The sequence below is a fragment of the Brassica napus genome, chromosome C4 (assembly GCF_020379485.1).
Source record: "Brassica napus cultivar Da-Ae chromosome C4, Da-Ae, whole genome shotgun sequence".
In the NCBI taxonomy this organism is placed as follows: domain Eukaryota; kingdom Viridiplantae; phylum Streptophyta; class Magnoliopsida; order Brassicales; family Brassicaceae; genus Brassica; species Brassica napus.
The window spans coordinates 16,328,359-16,353,722 of NC_063447.1; the positions used below are offsets into that span (position 1 = coordinate 16,328,359).

General features: G+C 37.8%; 1 protein-coding gene and 1 long non-coding RNA gene across 2 annotated transcripts; both read left to right on the forward strand.

Moving 5' to 3' along the window:
• The first annotated feature begins 10,057 nt into the window (after nt 1-10,057).
• LOC125585832 lies at nt 10,058-11,820 on the forward strand. The gene is made up of 3 exons (XM_048755527.1): nt 10,058-10,178; nt 10,277-11,262; nt 11,353-11,820. Exons 1-3 carry the CDS (start codon nt 10,058-10,060, stop codon nt 11,818-11,820), a joined length of 1,575 nt encoding a protein of 524 aa, XP_048611484.1.
• An 8,632-nt stretch (nt 11,821-20,452) lies between these two features.
• LOC106454931 lies at nt 20,453-24,084 on the forward strand. Its single transcript, XR_001290078.3, has 2 exons — nt 20,453-23,709; nt 23,793-24,084. It is a non-coding gene; the product is annotated as an uncharacterized LOC106454931 (long non-coding RNA).
• Nucleotides 24,085-25,364: the final 1,280 nt, after the last annotated feature.

Consider the following 25,364-nt stretch of genomic DNA (forward strand, 5'->3'; position numbering starts at 1 on the left):
TTTATACTAAGTTCAGTTTAACTACTCAAGATAATTATCTACTCTTGATATATGGTGCTTTTGACACCTTCTAACAATGTTTTCCATAATGTTTTTGAGTCTTTATCGAATCTTTTTCGAGTCATTACAGGTCTGGAGTTGCATTGGAAGGAAGATGGATTACTTGGAACAAAGAGGCAGAAAATGACACAAATTGGAAATTTTCACGTGGAGCAGCCTGGTGGGTGCTCCTAATGAAGCGGAGTAGCCTGAGTGCCTACTCCAACAGCAAAGGTATTTAAAGAAGTTTCCAATATTTCTGGATTTTACCCATCGATTCCACTTTTTCTTCTTGCAGCCGCCAGACACCTACAAAATATCAATTTTTATTATTTTTTATGAAAACATACTACTTTTTACGTGACTTTGGAGAGAGAAATTTTGGGAGAGAGAGATTTGGAGACTTTTGTGAGATTGAAGGGAGAAAAATATCTACATCCTTTAGAGAAGATTTCTAAACCCTTATTGCTTTTTATTAATTATCCAAACATGTTTTCTTCATCCATTCTTGTGATTTTTGTTGCTATGTCTGAGTAGTTTTGTAGTTAGGTTTAGGGATTTCAAAGGATTCATGAGTTATTGAACTAAACATAGATAGGGATTTATCTTTGATTGTCTTCACCTATTGTTAAACTTAATGCGGAGAATAAATTGACAACTTAATATCTGATTTTAGATTGAATCTATTCATCAAAAGTGTAATATGTTGCTAGAAAGAACATATGTGAGTGATTTGTCCTCAACCAACGAAAATTGATGCTGAGACAGATTGTGAACATATCAAACCAACTCTTAATGCTTGTCTTCAATTCCTGATTCAAACGAAAGTTTAGACATTAGGATTGTTTGACAAATTCATCGTTGCCACGACAGTGAATCGCTTGTAATTGATGTTTGAGTTTGAGACTTGCTTGTTAATCATTCCCTGAATAATTGTTTGGTTCATGATCTCTGAATTCCTGTGACATGCCCTTAGCCTAGCGCTTTATCCTTCTAATTTTACATCATTCTCAATCTTATATTTATTTGCTTTCATTACATAAAACATCAACCACAAAGATTTGTCTTAGCTTAATATCAAACTCATTAAAACAAAGTGTAGAAACGGTCTTTTGAAATTGAATCTCAAATAATACACTGTTAGCTTGCAGTAGATAAACAATTTTAGTGTATCAACCCTCCAAAGATTATTTGGAATTTTAATTACAACTAGCTTTTGATCCACGCGCCCGCGCGGATGTATGTTAGATGTAATTATATATTTTGTAGTTTTAAAAACATTCTTGTTATTGTTTCATATGTTATTGAGTTCTAACATTGGTGTATCTTGTTTATTCGGTTTAGTGTACATTTATAAACTATAAAGTTTCACTACAAGAAAACAGCGGTATTCTGACGGACATTCCGACGGAAAATGAAATCCTCGGAATATCCCGAAGAATTTCCGAGGAAATTCCGAGGAAACACAAAATTTGGTTTCCTCGGAATATACCGACGGAATTCCGAGGAAATATCAATCCGTCGGAATATTCCGAGGAAATTCCGAGGAAAAATGTGTTCCTCGGAAAAAAGTAATGAATTCCGAGGAAATATTATAGCCGTTGGAGAGCCGTTGGGGGATTTTACAAAATTCCGAGGAAATTCCGACGAACTATCCGTTGGCGTCGGAATTCCGTCGGAATTTCTTCGGTCTGTCGGCAGGATTTAAACTATAAATACAAGCAGTCCTCTTCCTCTTCATTCACTCCATATCTTCATCCTCCCTCTTACTCTATTTACACACGAATTTGATTCATAAAAAATATGTCTTCTTCAAATTATTTTCGTTCTTGGATCGATCGACCTCATTTGGATCCGAACACGAGATTGCTTACGGAAGAATACCAACGAGGTATAACCGAATTCATGGGGTTAGTTCACCGACAACCGGAAGCAAAAACAGGTATGTTAAGATGTCCTTGCTCTAATTGTAAAACTAGAAAGGTTATTAAAGAGTGGGATGTTTGGACTCATCTATATTTGAGTGGGTTTACACGAAGTTACAAAATTTGGTATCATCATGGGGAAACTGATTATGAACATGGTAGTACTAGCGAACCTAGTGTATACCAAGCCCCAAGATGAGAAAATTTGAGTAGATTGAGTGGTCAGTCAGTTTGAATCCTTTGAACATTCTTAAAAGCATGGATGTTGTTGGTTGATCAATGTTTGTGGCTTTTCCATGTTTCACAGCCTGCAGTTGATAGCTGAAAGAATGGTACTCAGATATTAGTTATTTGGTTTATCTAGCGAGGCAAAGCTGAATACGAATTAAAAACTACTCAAAACACAACCAAATAAAACGAAGAAACCATGTAAAAGAAATACGAACTCATAATTAAGAAAAAAAAAAAAAAAAACTAAGTTCAAAATTAACCGAAAAAGTTATGGCAGATTCCTAAATGGAACTATGACAAGTACCCTCCCCCAGACTTAGTTTACACCGTCCCTGGTGTGACAACAGAAAATAAGACCATAAAACGTTAGAATAGAAAAGAAAATAAAATAGCGCGGTCGGAAATCAAATGGCAATACTGGCCGGTGATAGCTCCTACTCCTCGTCCCCTGCTCCAGATGTTCCTGCATCTTTGGGTCTCTTGGACCTCTTTCTTACCCTGTGTGTACCACTCGAACCCTAACTAGAGCTGGATGGAGAGTTGTCCCGATGAACTACATCATCCTTTTGGCAACGACACGGCCTAATACGTGAAATGGCAGCCCAGATCTTGTGTAGCATGTCGTTGTTTGTCTTTATGCTCTGATCTCTCCAATGTTGTTGCTGGCGCGAAGTGGCGTTCGGTGGAAGATCTTGCAGCTTGTACTGGCTGGAGTCTGATGGGAGTAGCTGATGGGGGTTGTGAATCATCTGGAATGGCTTGTGCAGCCTCATCGTCTCCTTCTTCATCATCCACGGCCTTGCCTTTGGTCTGGTATTTTGGCGTGAAGAAGGATGCCTTGTCTAGTAGTGCGGTAGCAGGGGGTTGGAACTCAACTGCAGCCTCTGAAAGTAGAGCAGTCAGGCCGATCTGAGGCAGGTGGCAGTAGAGTGTTTTCTTCGCTCGGTCCTGGAATACGTAGACGTAAGGACCATCCCGATCGATCCTCGAGTGGGGACCAGCTATGAACTCCTTACTTACTAGAGAAATGACATCCAGGTAGTTCCAAGCAATGTTGTTCGATCTGTCCAATGCTACCTGATGGTTCTCGCAGTCTACACCCACATGTGTAAGGATCCGAGTAATCACTGCACCAAATCCACATGCACTGCTCTTGGATTTGGTTACTTTCCCCTTGTATCCTGCTAAGTTTGCGGCCAGCACCGCTCCCATGTTGAAGGCAGTAGCAGGTGGGAATGTAGAGTTTCCAAATGCCGGTAGCAAATGCCTCACACCTTGGTACAGGAGGCACAACTCCCATTGCGTGACTGATGCGGCTGTGGTTGTCCCGTATAGCAATGAGCCAATGAGGCGTGTGGCATATCTCACTACTGGGTTCCGGATAAGTGTCTCCTTTGCCTGAGAAGATCTATAAACCCCTGTGCCAATCGTTTCCCAGAAGTTCAACAGCTCTGAAGTCCAATAAAGACCAGATGTCCTCTCCCCTGCACTCAATCCAAATAGTCCGCAGAGGTCTGTGAAAGATACCTCAAAGTATACTTTCTGCACTACGAATGCCAGAAAACCTTCCTGATGGCTATCATCGAGATGGCTGACGTATGCGGATGCTATGAACTGGCGTACCAACTCCGGATAAGTGGGTTCGTTGAGGTTGCATAGTTGGCCTAGACCCATGTTCTGGAACAGCCCTTCAATGTCTGATTTGATTCCCAATATTGTCATCGTCTTAGGACATGCTAGTTGTGTAGCCGGAACGGCTACCTTCTTCATGTTGTTGTAGTGGGTAGTATCAGACTTATCCCACTTCTGTGGCCTTTGCTTCTCTCGCTGAGACGAACCCTCTTCTTGTATGTTCTTCTTTGCTGATGTTTTCGTGCGCTTCATTCTCTACAAAATAGAATCTTTGAAACAAGTGAGTATGCAGTATATGTTTTTCAAAGCAGCACAATACTAACACGAGTTCAGTAAACACTAGCGACTCAGCTAAGGAACATCAATCCATAATCAGTTCATTCCCCAGGTTCATCATTCCAATATGTATTTCAACAACGATTTGCTCTCAACATGGTTATAATCAATTAAGAACTCAAATCAACATGAAAATGAAAGGCGAAATCGAGTTGTGATAAAAAAAACCAAATTGAAAAAAATTCTCAATCCCTAAATCATCTCAAATCCTGTTCCAAACTCGTTGATCACAGACAATTGTGTTCTATTCCATGTTTAAACATCTGTTTCATGCATATTTGATCAAGGAATCAACACGGAAATAAGAAATTCACAAAACCCAAAAAATTGCTCAAGAACACGATTTGAGAATGTGGAGATTCGCGGAGTATACCTGTCTTAGGGTGAAAACAAGTGTAGGAATCAGGTAGAGCTCGAAAAATCAAGGGGAATAGAGCCCAAAATTGTTCAAATCGGATGATTATAGAGAGAGAAAAAGGTGGGGGGGGGACGAATTATAGGGGAAATCGGAGGGGATGAGAGTTCTGAGGTTTTGATCCAAAAAGTTCGGGTTTTGCCTTATAATTCTGTTTCCCGCACACGCATCAATCGATGCATTTTTGTACAAATACGGATCGATCGATGCGTTTAAGAAAAGACTCCCGAGATTTTGTTCGATCCATCGATGGGATAATCTAATCGATTGATCACATTGTTACGCTTTGGTCCATCTTAGTGATCGATCGATGCGTTTTCGGACATATATCCATCGATCGATCCGTTTATAAAAAAACGTACAAGATTTTCCGAGGACATTCCGAGGAACGCTTGAGATTCTCGATCGATTGATAGGATAATCTAATCGATCGATCACATTGTTACGCTTTGGTCCATCTTAGTGATCGATCGATGCGTTTTTGGATATATATACATCGATCGATCCGTTTATAAAAAAACGTACGAGATTTTGTTCTCGATCGATCACATTGTTACCCCAAACCCTGTTTCCTCGGAAAAGCCTCGGAATATTCCGAGGAAATTCCGAGGAACACCTGATATACTCTATCGATCGATGCGTTTTGGTACATATATCCATCGATCGATCCATTTAAAAAAAAATTGACGTATTGAAACCCCAAACACTAGTTCCTCGGAATTTCCTCGGAATATTCCGACGGAATTCCGAGGAAGAAAAGGGTTTCCTCGGAATTCCCTCGGAATAATCCGAGGAAATTTCGAGAATTCCGAGGAAATTCCGAGGAAATAGGGTTTTTAAACCGAAAACAACGTTTTGCGGTTTGAATAACACCTATATAACCCTTATTAAGTGTCTTACGTTCATTATGAAGTCAAAAATTTGTTCCTTACCGTATAATTAACACTTTTCCGATTGTATGAACGAAATCCCACAACATAAGAGAAACACTTATACCTTTTAATGAACGGTAAAGGGAATACTTTCAATTAGTTTTGAAATTTGTTATTTCATGGTTTATGCTCATCTATACAAAGAATCCTCAATGGTATGCATTACAATTGTATAAGAAATGAAATACGGCAAAAAAATTGATGTTTTGAAACCCCAAACACTAGTTCCTCGGTATTTCCTCGGAATATTTTCATTTTACCGGGGAAATATTTCGCGAAAATTGAAATTAGAATTCCGACGGAATTCCGACGGATAATGTCCGTCGGACCCTAGGTTTTATAACCACGAGCCCCTTCTTCTTCCCCATTTCTCTCTTCTTCCTCTGCGCGACTCCTCTCTTCTCTTCGGCGATTTCCCCCTGAAATCCGACGATATCTCCGGCGATCTCCCCCTTCTCTTACACAAATCATGTAAGGACCCTATCCCACTCTCTTAGGTTCTATTTGTTAGGTTTTTGTGTAGTTTTGATAGATTTTTGTTAGGGTGATTGGTTAGGATTGTGATTTGGTTGTATAATAAGTTTAGAATTGTGATTTGGTTGAATAATTTGTTTTGTTCAATTGATTTAGAATTTTTTTATAATTTTTCTACTTTTTTTGTATTTATAAAATTGATTTTTGTATATAAAATCGATTTTTGTATTTTACAAAACGATTTTTCTATATAAATTCGATTTTTTGGATTTTACAAAATCTTTTTTTGTATATAAATTCGATTTTTTGGATTTTACAAAACATTTTTAATATCTATAAAACTTTTTTTGTGATTAAAAACTATTATTTGGGATTTAAAAATATTTTTAATATATATATATATATTATTAAAACTATTTTTGTTATTATTAAACTATTTTTTATTTATTAAAACTATTTTTTGTTTATTAGAACTATTTTTATATATTTATTAAATATTTTTAATATCTATAAATCTTTTTTTGTGATTAAATTATTTGTGATTTTTTTTTAAAAAATTAATTTATATATTTCTGTATTTATTAAATATATTTTTTTAATTTACATGTCTCATGATGATTAGACCCGGCCTCGACAGCGTCGTGGTCGTGGTGGTACGGGCAGCCAGTTTCGGGATTCCAGCCATTTTCAGGATTCCCCTTCGCCTAGCTCCAACCATACATCTCCCTCTGCTACACCCGCTCCTGCTCCTCTCGCTCCCGCTGCTGCATCCGCTTTTTTTTTTCCAAAAACTCGGAATGTTTTATTTTTATTTGTGAAACTTTGAATATTAATTAATATGATTTCAATTTTAATTTTAATTTTATATTTTCGAATTTAAATTTCAAAAATTTTATTTTTTTAAAAAAATTAATATTTTTTACATTCCGAGGAAATTAATTATATTTTTTACTCGATCGATCGATGGGTTTTTGGACATATATCCATCGATCGATCTGTTTATAAAAAATGTTCGGAATATACCGAGGGACATCTTCCTCGGAATATACCGAGGGACACCTTTCCTCGGAATATACCGAGGGACATGTTCCTCGGAATATTCCGAGGAAGATGTCCCTCGGTATATTCCGAACGTTTTTTTATAAACGGATCAATCGATGGATATATGTCCAAAAACGCATCGATCGATGAACTTCCGAGGAAATATCCCGACGAAGTTCTCCCTCGGTATATTCCGAGGAGATTTCCGACAAACTAGTGATCCTCGAAATTTCCTCGGAATTCCGTCGGAAAATTCCGAGGGATTTCCGAGGAAAGAAGAAATTCTGAGGAATTATTTCCGAGGACTTGTTTCGTCGGTATGTCGTCGGAATAACGTTATTCCGACGAAATTCTGACGATTTTTTCCCTGGTATCCTTGCTGTTTTCTTGTAGTGTTTTATTCTTCTTACATTTTTTTTTCTTTTGCTTGGTAAACTAAACATAAAGTGTATAATATTATAGCATGTAGTTGAGGTTTAATAGTATTATTAAATACGAAAACATATAATTTTGTGACTTCTATCTTATTTAAATTTTTTGTTTATATAGTGTTAAAATGGAAAAAAAAATCGATAGAAACTATAAAACCAATCGGAAAAGTAACTCCAAAAATATATTTAAAATATATATAGCTTGTTAGGAAAAGCTGAAACAATCGCATATTAATAGCTAAGATTTTGTTAGTTGTGAATTTTCAGTATTAAATAGCGAATATACTATACGATTTTATTTCAAAAATGATCAGTTTGTTAGTTTCTTATGGAATAAAGGTTTTTAAAAATAAGATTTTTTATTTGATCTGCAAGATTAGGAACAAATAAGGATGTTGTGGTTATTGATTGATATCGTAAGATTATTTTTTTTATTGGAAAATAATAAATGATTAGTTTTGATTTTGAATTATTAGATTTAATTTGAATAAATTATATTGTGTAAGTTGGTATCAAATTTGAATCACATGATCGATAGTAATATTAATATAAACTATGATATTATTATATGACATATATTTGTATCTATGTAATGTACTGGTTTTGATTCTGCAGACCAAAACCACTAATCTGATGCGAATGCCATGAACTAAGATAGCATCACAATTTTTTTTTTGTGTGCAAAGATAGCATCACAATTTAATTCGATGGTTTGTCAATGATATACAACGCACTCTTTTTAACCAGCAATTGTATTTTGATTGTTGTGTAATGTAGATGTTTAGTAATAGTTTGTAATCTAAACGTTTCTTGGTTTATTAATCACTATGTTAAGATCCGCGCCTTGCGCGGAATCAACATTATATATATATATATATATTATTTTATGTATTAAATATTTTTACATATTATGAAATAATAAATATATATTAAATAATTAAAAGTTAGTAACTATTAAAAATATAATTAAATTAGTGCGAACATATAAATCAATTTTATTAATTCAAAAAATATTTTTTTTTATATTTGATAGGATATGTTATTAAATTTAAATGATACTAACATAGATAATATATTTTAGTATATTTTTAATATTAATATCTATTAAATGATGATTTCTACTCATATAGTTTATTTGATCATCTGTAACTTTTATAGAAAAAAATTTAAATTACTGATAACAAAATTTTCATTGTGGGATTAATATTTTTAGTAATTTATAATTTTTTTAAAAAATAAGTTGTCAATGATCGTTCAAAACTTTTATCAAAAAAATTGTTCAAAGTAAATTTTGAAACTAAAATATTGTATTTTATATGGTTTATAGTTTAATTTGAAACGATATATATATTAATCTTAATAATTAATTAAATTATACTTTTTACTTATATAATTTTTGTAATCATTTGTATTTTGTCATAACAAAAATTTTAAACCATGAATCATAAAATTTGAATGTGAGATTTTTAACAGTTTATTAATTTATAGCCGTTTGTAAAAATTCAAAATATAACATATACATAAAATCTAAATTTTTATTATATGGTTATTGTGGTTGTTTAATTTATTTAATAGCTTAAAATTAAACAAATATGATAGAAGATGCACTATTTTTTTATCAAATTTTTATTATTCAAAATCATTAATTGCCGTATATACTTTAGTCACATTACGTAATTCTGTAAATTTTATTTAAGGAAATAATAAAGTACATTGATGATGAATTTATTCTTAGTTTAATAAAAAACTTATTATATAATTAGATGGACCTACATATTTCTTTGGAATCATTCTAGTGATGACATGTGGCTACAAAAAGAAGTTGTAATGCTTCTCAAATAATATACAGGGATACATGATTCTAGAATTGTTTGGCCCGTATGCTTCGGCCCGTATCTATTTAATAAACCAACCACTTTCCTACAGTTCGTTGTACACATAATGGATGGTTGTGGTTAAGTAACGGTTTAGTAATTTAACGGTTTAGTAATTTAACGGTATAATAATAATTAAGCATACGTGATTCTCATTTTATTATACGTGATTCTCGGTTTATTAAATAATCAAAAGGTTGAGTTTTAATGCCAGTGGCATATCTTGGTAAATATTGTAAAAAATTTAGGGCAAGTACTATTTGTACTACCCTTTTAATAGTTTAGATAACCAATCAAATTAAAAAAAAAATCTAATTTTGGTAGAATGGAGTTTTATCTTTTCTTAGATAGTGGATGAAAATAATAGAAAACATAATATTATAAATTTTAGGAAAAATTGGCAAATTGGGCAAATTGCAAGTTTGATATTAGGGAGTTGGGCGACCTCGAGTTTAAATTAGAAGATTGGACGAATCGCCTTTTCCAGACTTGTGAAATGTCGACAGAAGGCGCGCGTGGTTCTTGATATTACGACCGTGCCACCTCTTGATTTTTTATTTAAAAATCAAAAAAGACCTAATAAAAGAATAAAAAAGAAGGAAATTAGAAAAACCAAAACATCCCTTATATCAAAATATACCAGAACCACCTCTAAACAGCTGCAATTGAGAACCAAACATAAAAAGAATCCCACATAAGAACCACTCTCGACTGTACCCAGATCGGCATGGTATCCCCCTCCAGCGTAACGCCCTCGAGGAGGGTGACTCGTAGTCAATGCGCCAGTGATAGAGAAGCAAATCCCAAGAAAATTCCCCGACTAGGCAAAACTGCATCTCGTTATGCAGGTATCTCCTTTCGCTAAGCTTCGCTGTGAAATTCTTTGGAAAAAGTTTTTAAAAATAAAGCGTTGGGTAAATGTCTGGATTTGGTCATTGTATTTCAGTATCTAGCACGGAGTCCGAACTAGAGGAACCTGCATCCACCGACCAAGAAGAAGCTGCATCCACCGAGCCGGAATTTATTGTCACCACGCCGACTTTCCCGGAAAGACTGTTCGCACGTAATTGCTATCCTGGCAAACCTCGACTGAATATCTATTCAAAGGCGAGTATCATTGGATCGTTAGTGAAGTTGCTAAGAGGCTCCCCTGAAATGAATTGTCTGCTAGGAAGTCAGTTTGGAGCTCTGTTCCACTTACCTGTATCGCGCTGCTCAAACTCTGCGAAACTTGTACATTCTCTCCTAAGCCGTCAGCTGGTTACGATGCGCCTATATGAGCTCTGGTTCTTGTTTGCAGACAAGCCACTACGCTTTTCTCTGCGTGAGTTCGGAGACATCACGGGGCTGAAATGCGAGCCTGAAAGGGAAAAAGTTGGAAACGGGTCAGAATCTATCGATGCCACACCTGGACGTATGTGGAAAGAGTTGTTTGAAACTGAAGATGAAGACGTGACTGTACCAGATGTTCTTCGTATGCTTGAACGGCCTAGTCTTCCTGAGTGGAAGCGGTTGCCACTAGCTCTCATTGCGCTTGTAGATGGGCTCCTGGTTTGTGGTCACAAACTTCTTCGTGTGACGCCTGCTTACGTCGAGATGCTGGAAGACACCAGATCATTTCTTCAATATCCATGGGGGAGAGAGGCATTCGTCAGCACTCTGTCTAGATTGAGACCACCTCAACCTTCTGATCCTTCTAAAATGGATAAATCCCTTTCGGTCATGCGCCTTCGTTTGAAACAGCAGTCAACAGCGTGTTATGGGTTCCCTCTGGCGCTGCAACTTTTTGCTTTTAAAGCTATCCCCTCATTGCTTGAGAAAATTCCCGAACCTAATAAAACCACTTCTTTCTTACAAGAACCAGAAGGATGCGACTCAACAAATGCACTTCTGAATTTTGAAGACATACTTCTGGTGGAAACCCAAACTGAGGTACAATGCTGTTGTCTATCTTATTTGCAAAACAGAAGTTAAGACGCTCAAACTTTGTGTACTTATGAATGTTTGTGTTCTTTGTTTGAGGTTATTGTTACGTATTCAATCCCAGATGAAGGTGGGGATCCAAAGTGGAAGAAAGAAGTAATCGATCCCCAAATAGATAACTTAGTTCGTCGAATGCGGGAAGGGCACGAGTTCAAAGCAACAGACTTTAGAGGAGGTGATTCATCCCTTCCACCTCCGAAGCCAGCCGAAAAGGCTGAAGGTGTTGGTGTCAAAAAGAAGTGTCAAAAGCCGTCTAATCGGTTTGGGAAAGCATGTGATGAACCTGGAAGTTCGACTCAGGCGCCTCAGCGTCCTATTCGACCTCGTCGTGGGATATGTAAACAGGCTGAACCAGGAAACTTATCAGATAAGGAGCAAGAGCTGAAAGAGTGGATACGAGTTGAACTGAAAACGCAGTTGGGTAAATTGCGGAACGAGATTTTTGACTGGTTGCATCATGATAGGGGAGGCTCGTTCACGGTTCCGCAAAACACAGCAGCCGGTTAAACAAACAGAGACAACAGCCACGCTGACCCTACCGGCATGGAAGGTCCAAAGAAGCGACGTCCGTGCACTGGTGGTCAGTTTTGAGAGTTTTTCATCAAGTGCGTAATAGCTGGCAACACAAACGCTATCTACTATGAAGGACTCTATGCAGCACTGATCGTAGGTCCTGAGAAATGTATTAGAATATTGCAACCAAATGTCCCAAATCATGATTTATCAACTTTAGCAGTCGGCATTTTCAACGTGTGTATTGGCAATGACAAGGAAGCCAGTAAACTGTTTCAGCAGTTCGAAGCTAATCACTATGACCTTCGCTCGGATGCGATAGTTGGACTGGGAGCTGATCTAGAGTGGCGATTGATATCATTTGGAGCGCCATACATGAACAGATATGGTGCATCTTTCAAATTTCCGGATGATGAGGTAATCAAGTCACCAAGCTGCCTTTATGGCCATGATTACACAGTCGATTTTGAAGGTTCTTGTAAAAACTGCAGGCTATTTTGGATATGCTGCAACATTTCTCACATCCTCTAGGACTTTATTTATATTATCCTCGATGTTATCTGTTTTCTATCGTATAGCTTAAGTATTCGTAGAACTTAAGTATTCGTATACCTTAAGTATTCGTCAATGTTATCTGTTTTCTCTCGTAGACCTAAAGTATTCGTCAATGTTATATGTTTTCTCCCGTGTACCTTCAGTATTCGTATACCTTCAGTATTCGTATACCGTTTAATCAATGAAAAGTGAGTAAAGATAAATATTAATGGAATTATGAATAGAGATGTCAATTGGGCTGTCCATGTCCAATGGGTATGTCCTTTGGACAAAGCAGTTTATTGGACATTAATCTTAAGTCCAAATTGTCCAAACACAAAAAAAGACCATTCCAAAACAGACCCTTCCAAATAGAACCATAAACCATTCCAAATTGGACGTCCATGTCCAAATGGTTTTAGCCCATCTAATTTGGACTTAATAGGTTTCAGTCCATTTGACATCCCTAGTTATGAATGTTAAGTAATAAAAGTGAGTAATTAATGGAATTATTCGTAGACCTTAAGTATTCGAATACCTTAAGTATTCGAATACCGTCAGTATACGTAGACCTTAAGTATTCGAATACCGTCAGTATTCGAATACCGTCAGTATTCGTATACCGTGAGTATTCGTATACCGTCAGTATTCGAATACCGTTAGTATTCGTATACCGTCAGTATTCGTATACCGTCAGTATTCGAATACCGTCAGTATTCGTATACCGTTAGTATTTGTATACCGTCAGTATTTGTATCCCTTCAGTATTTGTATCCCTTCAGTATTCGTATACCGTCAGTATTCGAATACCGTTAGTATTCGTATACCGTCAGTATTCGTATAATTAGCAATTCCTAATTTTACTAATATTAAACATGCATAAAAAGACAACAATAATAAACAGAAATCATAAATTTTATTATATAATATAATAAAGAGTTCAAAAAAAAAAAGAGATCAACATAATTACAAAAAACAATAAAATTCAAAATATTTAATAATATTAAAAGAGGAGGAGGTTCCTACTCGGAGTCGGAGGTGCTGGAGTCGGTGCCGGAGCTGTCTGGGTAGTTGTCCATCCTGAACTGCCCAGAACCCAATGTGTCGTCGGTCCAGTCGGAAGCGTCGTCATCCACGTCCGTGTCCATTTGCATCCACTCCCAGTAGTCACCTTCTTCATCGTCCTTTAACCCCGTCTCTTCTTCGCCGGGGTATCCATAACCCTCATCCTCCGGGTCACCTTTTCTCTCCGCCTTGCGAGCACGTTTGCTACTGCGGTGATCGGGGCTTGTGCGGCGGCGTTTTCGAGGGCTGGATGGAGGTGTTTCCTTTAACCCCTCCTCGACTTCCTCCGCCTCCTCGAACAGGGCCTCGAGTGTGGCGAACTCCTCAGTTTCCAGACCGTCGCGGATCTCTTCCTTCAAACCAGCCTTGGCCAACAGGATCAACTGCTGCTCGGTGCGTTCGCCAACTATAGGCAAACTGTAAAAGAATCGTTTGTATTTTGCGACGGTCATTTTGCCCTGGCTGATATCAGACACCATTTTTGGAATGAAAGAGTTTTGCAGAGAAAGAGGTTTGCAGATAATGTGTTTAGAAAGATGAAAAAGATATTAAATGACAACAGAGTAGTATATATATTACGAAAATAATTAATTAATTTTTTGGTAACAGACGCGGCGTTCCATTACTACTCCTCGGTTTAAACCATGCGAATTAAATCGTTGCGACTCCTCGGTAGAATTAAATCTCCGACTGATTAGACCATATAAAATGAAGTAGGAAACTTTCTTGTCGTAGACAGAGTTCACTTAAATTTATTGCCGTGTTAAAACCATAAGTGTACGCGTGTTCGTACACCAACGAAGAGAGAGATGAGAATACCTTAAGTTCATACATTCATTAGTACAAATATGTATAAAGAAGATGTCTTTTCCGTGTCAGAAGGTTGCCCTAATTTCAAACTACGTTATGAAGCTTACGTAACCGAGGGGTATAATGATGACTTCGTACACCCTAACCGAGGGTGTATAATGATGACTTTTATACACATTATGAAACTACATTAATTCAAATGGGTTTGCTTCTTAATTGGATATGGATAGGCCCATTATGAGATAAACAGTTAAAATTTGATAGAAGAGTACAAATTAACCTTAATATAAAATTACATAACCGAGTACAAATTAACCTTAGAATCCCTTAACCTTAACATAAAGAGTACAAATTTGATAGAAGAGTACGAAAATTACATAATAGATCCGACAAATGCTAAGATCAGCGATCCACCATAATTAATTGCTTAAGCTCTTTGATCTCCTCATGCACTTGCGCAAGTTCAAATTGCAGCTCACGGCGGAGCGACACCTCCTCAGCATACTGACTTCTCAAGCAATCCAGCTCTTCCTCGAGGGCGGTAAGGCAGTCATGACGGATGTGCAAACCATCGTTCTACAAGAAAATATATTAGATTTGTTAGCTAAAAACAATACCATTTCCGTTAACAATGGAGGCAAATTTAAGTATTGTGAACTCCAGCATTTCTAACGGTAAGTTGCTTCAAAAGCATTTCTACTTAAATACTAGAATATAATATTGAGAGGGATATATTCACCATTTTTTTTTTCAAACGTGTTTATTGGTTCATAGAATTTTAGTAGAATCATAAAAAAAATGACACATTACAAAAAACCACATCAAGAATTCATTACTCATCCGATTTATTACATTACAAAATAAAGAGTTACTTGAATATGATCACCAACCCAAGTAAAACTAATATAATAACCATTCCACCAACAAAGTATTCGAAGCCATTGGTTAACCTTGTTCTGTTTTCAGCTAACTCAGACACTATCTTCTCTAGCCTAACCAGCTTCTGCTCAGTCTCATTCTGGAGATCCTTAAACTTGTTAAGTTGTGGGTCATAGTCATTCCAAAAGGTAAGATAATCTACCTTTTCAGACAATTGAAGTGTGTGCGTATCCCTGGCTCTCATCTCCTCCATAACCGCCTCATCCCACCATTTATGAACATGAAAGTCTCCATCATTAACATAATCACACGTGTAGTATCTTCTACCTGGATCATTTACAGTGCGAGATGTTGCTAGCTTAGGCCGACCACCACAGTAGCATGTCTGCGGGAATCCAAATTCGACCTCGGGTTGCGGAGGGTACTGAACCGTCGCAGCATAATTGTAATTTAGCTCAGCTTAGTCCCGACGAATAAGATCTTCAACCTCACGGTCTTCTGTGTGGCTGGAGTCATTCCCACCATAGTCCTCTGATTCGGAAGGCTGGCTATAGCTATAATCAAGTCCCATCTTTAGTATAAAAATAGAGTAAAGAGAGAATCGCTAAAAATCTGAAATATAGACGACACAAGCAGTCATACTTAAATAGATTGAGATTGTAACGGCTATATTATTATTGGACCACAATACAACGGCTACATTGTATTTAAATGCCTTTCTAACGGCTAGATTGGCTACACAGATATCGTACACCTCAAGTTATAAACAAGTTACATCAAATCATAAACATGAACACCATATTTAGGAATGACAATAAAACCATACATATCTAATAAATTCAAGAAGAAGCACTGCGTAATCCATATCTCATCAGTTCGTAAAATAGCATTATAGATGTGTTATTAGGAAACACCTAAACAATAACTCCCTTGTCAACAATACATAAAATCTCCTCCATCCATAACCCATCATTGTAGCGGTTCTTTACAAGATTTTTTGTTGTGACCTGAGATATGACATCGACTACATGTGTTTAGTTTCTTCTTCTTCTGCCCCTCCTGAAAAAAACATAACAGCCTTTATTCAGAAAATATCCATGACTACAGTCAGATGAGATTAGGTCGTACCGGTATTTCTCCTGCAGAACGTTTACGCTTGGTCGGTGGACGTCCTGGTGGTCTCTTCGTCTTTGGTGGTAACATGATAAGGTCACTAACCTCCGAAGGTATGAAAAGATCTTGCGGATCTGGAACCGGGAGTGTAACACCCTTTGTTGTTTCATTCCATGTCTTTTTTAGATAGGCGTCTGCAACGAACTCTGAGTGCTGCAAGTCCCAAAACATAGCCGCAGCAATGGCATGTCGACATGGTATTCCAACTTTCTGGAATTCAAGACATGTGCAAGACCTGGTTTCCAAATTAACAGAACTCCCGAAGCCGGTTGTTTTTAGAGTTACCTCAAATTCAAAAGCAGACAGAGGCATCACAGCGTACGCTCTTGCGTCTTCTAGATTGTTCTCCATCAACTCGTCAACAGCTGGGGGGATCTCACCACTCATTTTCGATATCTTTTGCTGTCTACTCACAAACCAACGACTAATCATGCGTCTGATGAACTCAAATTGCGCCATTATTGGGGAATCGCGCGCATGAACTAGTGCTTTGTTGAGAGACTCAGCTATATTCGAGCTCATTAGATTGTACCGCTCGCCCTCAAAGTGTGACCTTGTCCAATGTCTAGGATCGATCTTCTCAAGATAATCCCAACAGCGCTTATCTGTAAGTTTGATCTCCGCGTAAAGTCTCTTAAAGTGGGATACCTTGAATACCTCGGCTGCCCTGCCAACCATTTGCTTCTGATTCCTTTTCTTGAATTTTGCGTCGACGTTTCTCTGTAGGTGTACGAGGCAGCACCCATGGTGTGAAAGAGGATACCACTTATCTTTAGCAACACATATTTGATTTGCTCTATCAGACACAATAGATAAATCGGAGCCATCTTCTACGATCTCTGTCAGCTTCTCAAAAAACCAACTCCAAGACTCGTTTGTTTCATTGTCTACAACAGCAAACGCTATAGGGAATACCTGAAAATTGGCATCTTGCCCACTTGCAGTTAGTAAACACCCTTTGTACTTCCCAAACATATGAGTACCATCCACCACAATAACCTTCCGTAGATGCTTCCACCCGTCAATGCAAGCTTTCAGCGCCATGAACGCGTACTTAAACCTTGTCTGACCCTTATCATCTTTTTCAGTTTTGATATTAGTAATGGACCCAGGATTTGCATACTTTACAACAAAAAAATATTTCGGCAGGAGCTTGTAAGAGCCCTCTTCTGTTCCTTGTGCAGCCACAGTTGCTAACTCTTTTGCTTTCCAACATTTCCAATATGTGGCCGTAAACAAGAACTCACTCCGGAGCATCTCGGGTAATTCAGATGCGCGCGGTCCAGCATGGAGCCTTTCATACTTCGATCTCATTAGTGCAGCTATTACTTTCGACGTCGCATGTTTCTTATATTGCGCTTTAGCATCAGATGTGCAGACATGCTTCAGTTGCGCCTTCCTCACCTGATATGTCGAAGATTCCCCCAATTGCTTAGCCATAACATAAAATTTGCAGTTTTTATCAATGCATTTCGCTGTGACGTAGTTAAACGCATGTTTGTGGAACTTGAACCTGAACACCTGCTTTAAGGCATAAATGTGCAAACTGATCTTGAATTCTTGCTTGCTACTGAATAGCTTCCCAGTGTACATATCAGCATCTGCTAGAGTGAAGTCAATATCATCAACAGTATAATCGTTAACTGCTTCGTTGTTAGACGAAGCTTCTACATCCTCAAATCCATATAGCTCAACGGCTCTAACGGATTTCATGAGTGATTCGTCATCAGCCTTATCCTTTTCACGACGTCTTCTTGTGTCTTCCTCACGGCTTCGAGACTGAGGTACCGGTTTGATAAAGTCGTCATCCTCGTCTTCTCCAACCAGGGTTTCATGTGTCTGACCACCCGAAATACACTGAGGTACCGGTTCGACAAAGTCGTCATCCTCGTCTTCTCCATCAGATGTATCATGTGTCGGTCTAGATGAAACACATTGAGGGACCTGCCCAACAAAATCATCACTGTCGTCAACTTCCCGAGTATGCATGTTGAACGGCTTTGGAGGAGTCTGGAGAACCAACATTTGGGAGCTGTTGTCCAAACTTGGGTCCTCTTCTTGATTTGGATCTGAATGATTCTCAGTGTCGGCCACTTGATCACTTGACTTGACACCTAAATTGTTACTTGCTTCTTCAATATTCTCCATCGAAATCCTAGATGAGCCTATGTAATCTCTACCCTCATCTACATAATCTTCAAAAGTTGATGGTGGGTTTGCGGTACGCTGTTTGTTTGTAGATGAACCACTGCCTTTGTTTGAAGAAGGATTAGTTCGTCCACTCCTCGTTTTAGTCACCACCTCACCACGTACACCTCCATATGTTACGTTCGTTCGACCACCACCACCTACCCCTCCATCCTCATCCTTATCATCGTCCCATTCGCAATTTCGTCCAACAAAATCATGCCATAAATTGTAATCATAATCCTCATCGTCGGCATCTTCGCCTTCCCCTAACGTAGCATCTTCAGTCGTCTCCACTTTATTCTGAACTTCACATGCAGTTCCATCTACTTCATGCATCCCAAAACCATTTGAGGCATAAACTACTTCAATTTCCGCAACTCCCATCAGAATTATTTCATCTTCGGTCAAATCAGTCTCACCGTCATTAACTTCATTCCGGGTGTGCACATCAGCAGACGTACTCCCAACTTGCATTTCGTTGCTGCTGGCAACTTCTTTGGACTTCAAAAGATTCCCCATTGGCCTCAGAAAATGGATTTTCCCATCTATTTCCTCTTTGAATGTGACAAATACGTTGATGTACTTGTCCACCTTACGTGCCGAAGTAAACAAGTCGAAATCCTTATCTTTGGAAATTTGAACAGGAGCTTCTCTTTCACCAACAGCACAAGATCCGTGTTCACCAAGCCAATATGACATCTCAACGGCAACATACATTCCAACTAGACCGTATGACTCAATAATGGCCCGCTTCAAGTCTTCAACAGAAGTTATCAACTTCGCATAGACTGCCCTCCCCATACGGTCGCTATCAAGTTTAAAATCCCAGTCACCAGTGTCGTACATAATCCACCGTCCAGAGATTACAACGATGTATGAATCGTGAACACCTACGAAAAATAAAACATAAATTTATTTAAAAATTCAATGTGCTAATCAGAAGCAATAAATATAGTTTCGCACAAAAAAACACCTGAATTCCGAACACCCTCAAATCTGTAATAAATGATTTCAGCAATAACTATAATGTCATAAATGCAATGGTGTACGGCTTATATATGATTTACCTTCGATGCTAGATACAGAACACCCACCATCCGCCATACCCTTTCCTCCCTCACCATATCGGATGCAGCTCATGCCTCTGTGTGTAAAATTCGCTGCCTCAAGTTCCCTTGTTCGGTAGCCTTTTTTACTCCTCAACAAGGAGACAGGCAAAGAGATAGGGTTCGTACGTTTTTGTATTAAATAATTAATAGTTGCCCTGTTTTTAATTAATAAATTAAAGTAAAACACATGTTTTCCAAAGTCACCAGTCATTAATGGCCATTCGTCTACCTTGGAGCCGTTGTTTCCCGCGAGAAATCATCACATATAAGGCCTTCAGGTTTTGGGGTCAAATAGCCCAAAAACGAAGCTCAATACCATGTTTCCTTCTGAAATTAAAATAATATAATATTCAATTCGTCTCTTACACGCACATCCGGCGCGCGTGTGTCGGTATTCCTGAGGCAAGTTTTTCTGGGCAAAAGACAGCCTGGTCCCACGAATTTCAGCTCAAGATTGTGGGGCAAAAAGGTTTAAACTGTCCACTTTTTCTTCTCTCTCCTACTAGGTTGCCCAACAACCTAATTAAAACATGGGCTTGTCCAAATTTCTAATTCAAACTTAAAAGTTGCCCAATCTTCTAATTTTCCCTAAATTTTATCAGTCCATAGACCTATTTACCGACGTAAATCTGAAACAGGGTTCCGTATACAATGATGACTTACAGACAAATGTATAAAACACTTATATTTAAGGTCAATTACATCAAAAGATTTTAAAATATGTTTTTTTTTACTAAAAGAGCACACAAATAATAAAATGGGAGAAATATATTTTATTAAAAAGATAAAAGACCATTCCATCATTATTTTATAGACATATAACCTGCAAAGGCACAATGCTTCTTAACTTCAGACTCTTACACAAACAAAAGCAAACATGAAAGACTAAGAATAACAAATTTCCCTCGTAAGACACAGTCAGATCCGCAAACGCTACAACAACACTAAATATTAGAACTTTGGTTTCAAAATCAAAGATGCCAACTTAGTTAGTTGCAAAACGCCTCTCTATTTCAATCGCTCATCTAGTTCTTCCACAACCGAAGGCTCTGATTTTAGGTACCAAACAAATTGTAAGAAACATGATTCAAGTAATACCGACTAAAACAAAACAAAATCAAAAAGATAGAATTTACCGCCAGCTCTCTCTTTCCTGTGTGTTTTCGTCTCGTCGTCATCTTTTTCGGCACCATCTCTATCGTCGAAATATTAAGCTCTCTTCTTCTATTTCACTTTGGAAATCATAAATCTTGATTAAAATAGAAATATTATGTCCACAAGTAAAAGGCTACTAGGTTATAAAAAAAAGGTTAGTGGGCTAATTATTAAAATCAGTTAAACTTGGATTCAGGTCCACCAGTTCAATTTATTCAAAATTTGAAAAACAAGCTAAAAATAAAAAGCAACGAGGGAATTAGTTTCTGGTTTGCTTTTTTTAGGGTCACGATGGTCTTTCATTCCAATAAATTACCCAAGTAGTGCTATGTGACCTGCAATGTAATTAAAACTCAGAAACTGTCTCTGAGTATAAATCACTCGATATAATATCTCTTTACTAGAGCTTTACTATTTTTAATGAGGAAATTTTTTGATAATGCATTAGATAATGCACCAGAGCTTTACAATTTTTTTTTAAACAATTTTTTTAGTTTTTGATTCATTTAAAAATATTATTTCTAAGCTTATTTATAGGGTTCATATTTGGAGTCCAAATACTTATTTGCTTAATGTAAACATATTTATTTCGGCTCACACGCGTGTTCAATCAGTTTTTAACTTTTAACTTTTAGAGCAGGATTAACGGCAGATCTTAAGGGGGCTCTTAGGTTAATTTCCAATTAAAAGAAAAAGAAAAAAATTGAATTAACTTAAACGCCGAATCTTAATTAGGCAAAAGAAGGATCGGCTCTTGGGCAACACGTGTCGTCGTTTGCGTCTCTCCCTCTTTCTTTCTCGATAGATCCAGTCTTCGCATGCACAAACCACCGCTTCGTCTCTCTCTCTCTATCTCTCTCTATGTCTCTCTGTGGCCTTGATCGACGATGAATCAATCCGGCTCTCTCGCGGTGGCTCTCATCGAGGAGGAGAAACGGTGACCTATATCGGTGGCTCTCCTCGAGGGGTAAAACGACGAATCGTCTCTCGGTGGCTCTCCTAAGGGGGAAAACGGCGAAGCATCTCACGGTGGCTCTCCTAGACGGGGAAAACGACAAATCACTCCGAGTCTCTCTCTCTCCGGCTCTGATGTTTGAAGAATCGTATCTCTCTCTTGGCGGATCTTATCGAAGTCGTCTCTCTCACGGCGGCTCTGATCGAAATCGTGTCTCTCTCACGGCGGCTCTGATCGAAATCGTCCCTCTTTCACGGCGGCTCTGATCGAAATCATCTCTCTCACGGCGGCTCGAATCACTCCGCCTCTAAAGCTAAGTTATTGTGTTCATATGTCTGGTTATCAATGTCTGATTATCAATGGTGATATGTTTTATTTTATCGTTTATGTCTGGTTATCAATGTTGATATGTTTGATTGGATCGTTTATGTCTGTTGATTCTGTCTGGTTAGTAATCCACCTTGTTCGGGTCACAAGTTTATCAAGTTCATAAGTTTGTTGTCTTGATTTGTTTGTTGTGTTGCTATGATATGCTCTGTTGGTTTCTGTCTGGAAGGAATGTTAAATCCTTCATGTTCAATGTCGATATGTTTGTTGTGTTCCGGTGATTAATCATTTGATTCTTTTTGATAGTTTCAGTGTTTGTTTGGTAAGATGGAAGTATGCAGAGAGTGGATGAAGCTTTCAGCAAAGCTTTCAACCAAGCTTTCAACAAATGAAATATAGGTACAACATCTCTCATTGACTTTTTTTCCTGTCAGAAATAAATCTTGGTGAATTGATAAGATTAGATTACGGTTGATGATAGTAATAAATGTTAGTCACCGTTTGATAGAAATTGATTTAAATAATGGTTGTGATTAATGGGTTAGATAGATGTAATAAATATGGTTAGCTATAAATCACTTCTCGATTTAGATAATGGTAGTGTTAGATACATGTCTTGTCTTTGTGGGTGGTTGTGTTGAATGATATCTCTCCCATCTACTCTTCTCCCGCATTGCTCTTATCTTAATATGTTCTATAAAACACTTCTGAACATCTCTCTCTCTTTTACTCCCGCATTGCTCTTATCTTTTTGTCTTCTTAATCCATTTTCCGATATGGATTCAAATCCCTTTAGCCACAACTTCGTTGATTTTTTAAAAATCAACAAGAAACCGTATTTGGTTTTCCAGAAGATAGGGTGGAATTATCTTCATCGCAAGTCCTTTTTATGGCAGCCAAGCTTGTAACTCTTCTTCTAACTTTGTTGAAGAGACTCAAGCAGAGCGCCGAGAAAGGAGGGTATGGACGCCAGTTGATGATTTGTCCTCATCAGCGTCTGGCTTAACACAAGAAAAGATCCGGTGATAGGCAATGAGCAAAAATGTGGTACCTTTTGGAAAAAGGATTGCAGCATACTTTGCTGCAAGTCCTTAGGTTGCAGGGAGGGAAAACAGAGAATCTAGTCACTGCAAACAACTCTGGTAGAAGATCAACGACCTTGTCAACAAGTTCTGCGGGGCTTATGAGGCTGCAAGTAGAGAGAAAACAAGCGGTCAAAACGAGAATGATGTTCTCAAGCTGGCTCATGAAATATTCTACAACAACCACCCAAAAAAATTCAACCTTGACCATGCTTGGATGGAGCTCTGTAATGACCAGAAATGGTGTGAGATTTCTAAATCCAAATTCCATGGAAGCGGTAAAAGGAGGAAGCTTGATGAAGGTGCACAATCATCAACCTCTCACGCATCTGAGGCTAGTATTGCTGATGCTGAGCATCCCCCGGGTGTGAAGGCTGCAAAGGCGAATGTTAAAAAGGTGAAGGCAGAGGGGAAGACACTTTCAGAGTTTGAGAGGATGTGGAGCATCAAGCAGGAGGATTTGACCAGTAAAGAAAGACTCTCGAAGATGAAGCTTCTTGATAGTTTAATTGGAAAACAAGAGCCTCTTGCTGAGTATGAAGAGGCTCTTAAGAAGAAGCTTGTTACTGATTTGTTGTCAAATTAAATCATGTCTTAGAATGCGGTTAAGTTTATTACACTCTCTGTTATTTACCCTCTCTGTTTCTTGTACATATCTAATCTGTTATTGTGATTTGTTATTTTCAGGTACAAAAAGAGTGACAGAGTGGAGCATTGCGAGGGGAACAAGAAGAGACTGAAGCTTGCAATGTAGTGTAGTGTAGCTTATGTCACGGAAGCTTGTTTTGTTGTGTGTCTGGAAGCTTGTATTGTTGTGTGTATGTGTCACGGATTAGTGTCTTTTTTTTATTATTGTGTAGTCACGAGACTACATCAGTATACGTGTATGCTTGTAAGTGTTGTATTATTGTGTAGTCACGAGGCTACACAAGTATGGTTGTAACTCTTCTTCTCTCGTTCTATATATTAAGTTTGCATTCTCTCATCCTACAAACACATCTCTTGTTCTCTCCTTCTCTATATATAGTTTGAATTCAATAAACATTTCAAACAACTCTTGTTCTCCCCTTCTCTATTCTCATTTCAAACAACTCTTGTTCCAAACCTTTAACATAAAACGAAACAATTTTTCCTTTTGATCATATATATATGGCATTTTCTTCTCAAAACACTTTTGAGGGATTGGATGATGAAAATACTGATCAACATTTTGATCAATATTTTGATCAACATTTTGATCAAACATTCGGGAATTTTTCCATTAATTATGGTGATCAAGCAGAAGAAAGGAAAAGAAGGAAAAAATGAGTTCATATCGAAACAAATCGGAAAGAAGGCGATGTACATTTATGGAATGATTATTTCAGTGAAACTCCAACATATCCTGAAAATCTATTCCGACGACGATTTGGAATGAACAAGTCATTGTTCATGCATATAGTTGATCGACTCTCCAATGAAGTTGAATTCTTAAAACAAAAGAAATATGCTTTTGGCAAGCTTAGTCTCTCTCTACTTCAGAAGTGTACAACAGCCATTCGTGTCTTGGCATATGGTACTGCGGCTGATGCTGTTGACGAATACCTCCAACTCGGTCCAACTACTACTCGTTCATGTGTGGAACATTTTGTCGAAGGAATAACATATTTATTCAGTGATGAGTACCTAAGAAGACCAACGCCGGCTGATCTTCAACGTCTACTTGGTATTGGTGAGCATCGTGGATTCCCCAGAATGATAGGAAGCATTGATTGTATGCGTTGGGAGTGGAAGAATTATCCCACAGCTTGGAAATGTCAATATTCACGTGGTTCGGGAAAACCCACAATCTTTTTAGAAGCGGTTGCCTCATATGATCTATTGATATGACATGCGTTTTTTGGACCTCCTGGTACCTTAAATGATATCAATGTTCTTGATCGCTCCCCTGTTTTTGATGACATAATAAAAGGTCATGCTCCGCAAGTCACTTACTCTGTCAATGGAATAGAGTATCATCTGGCTTACTATCTCACCGACGGTATTTATCCGAAATGGGCAACTTTTATCCAATTTATTCTAATACCACAAGGGCCGAAAACGGTTTTATTAGCTTAACATCAAGAAGCTGTCCGAAAAGATGTCAAACGTGCTTTTGGAGTTTTGCAAGCTCACTTTGCCATTGTTAAAAATCTAGCACTTTTTTGGAATAAAGTTAAAATTGGGAAGATTATGAGAGCATGTATCATACTCCATAATATGATAGTAGAAGACGAACGA

What these genes read in the sequence shown, in the direction of transcription:
- LOC125585832 (XM_048755527.1), top strand. Translation starts at nt 10,058, where the DNA reads ATGGTATCCCCCTCCAGCGTAACGCCCTCGAGGAGGGTGACTCGTAGT. An exon ending in AACTGCATCTCGTTATGCAG is followed by an intron (nt 10,179 to 10,276) that starts GTATCTCCTTTC and finishes ATTGTATTTCAG; the next exon opens with TATCTAGCACGGAGTCCGAA. An exon ending in TGGTGGAAACCCAAACTGAG is followed by an intron (nt 11,263 to 11,352) that starts GTACAATGCTGT and finishes TCTTTGTTTGAG; the next exon opens with GTTATTGTTACGTATTCAAT.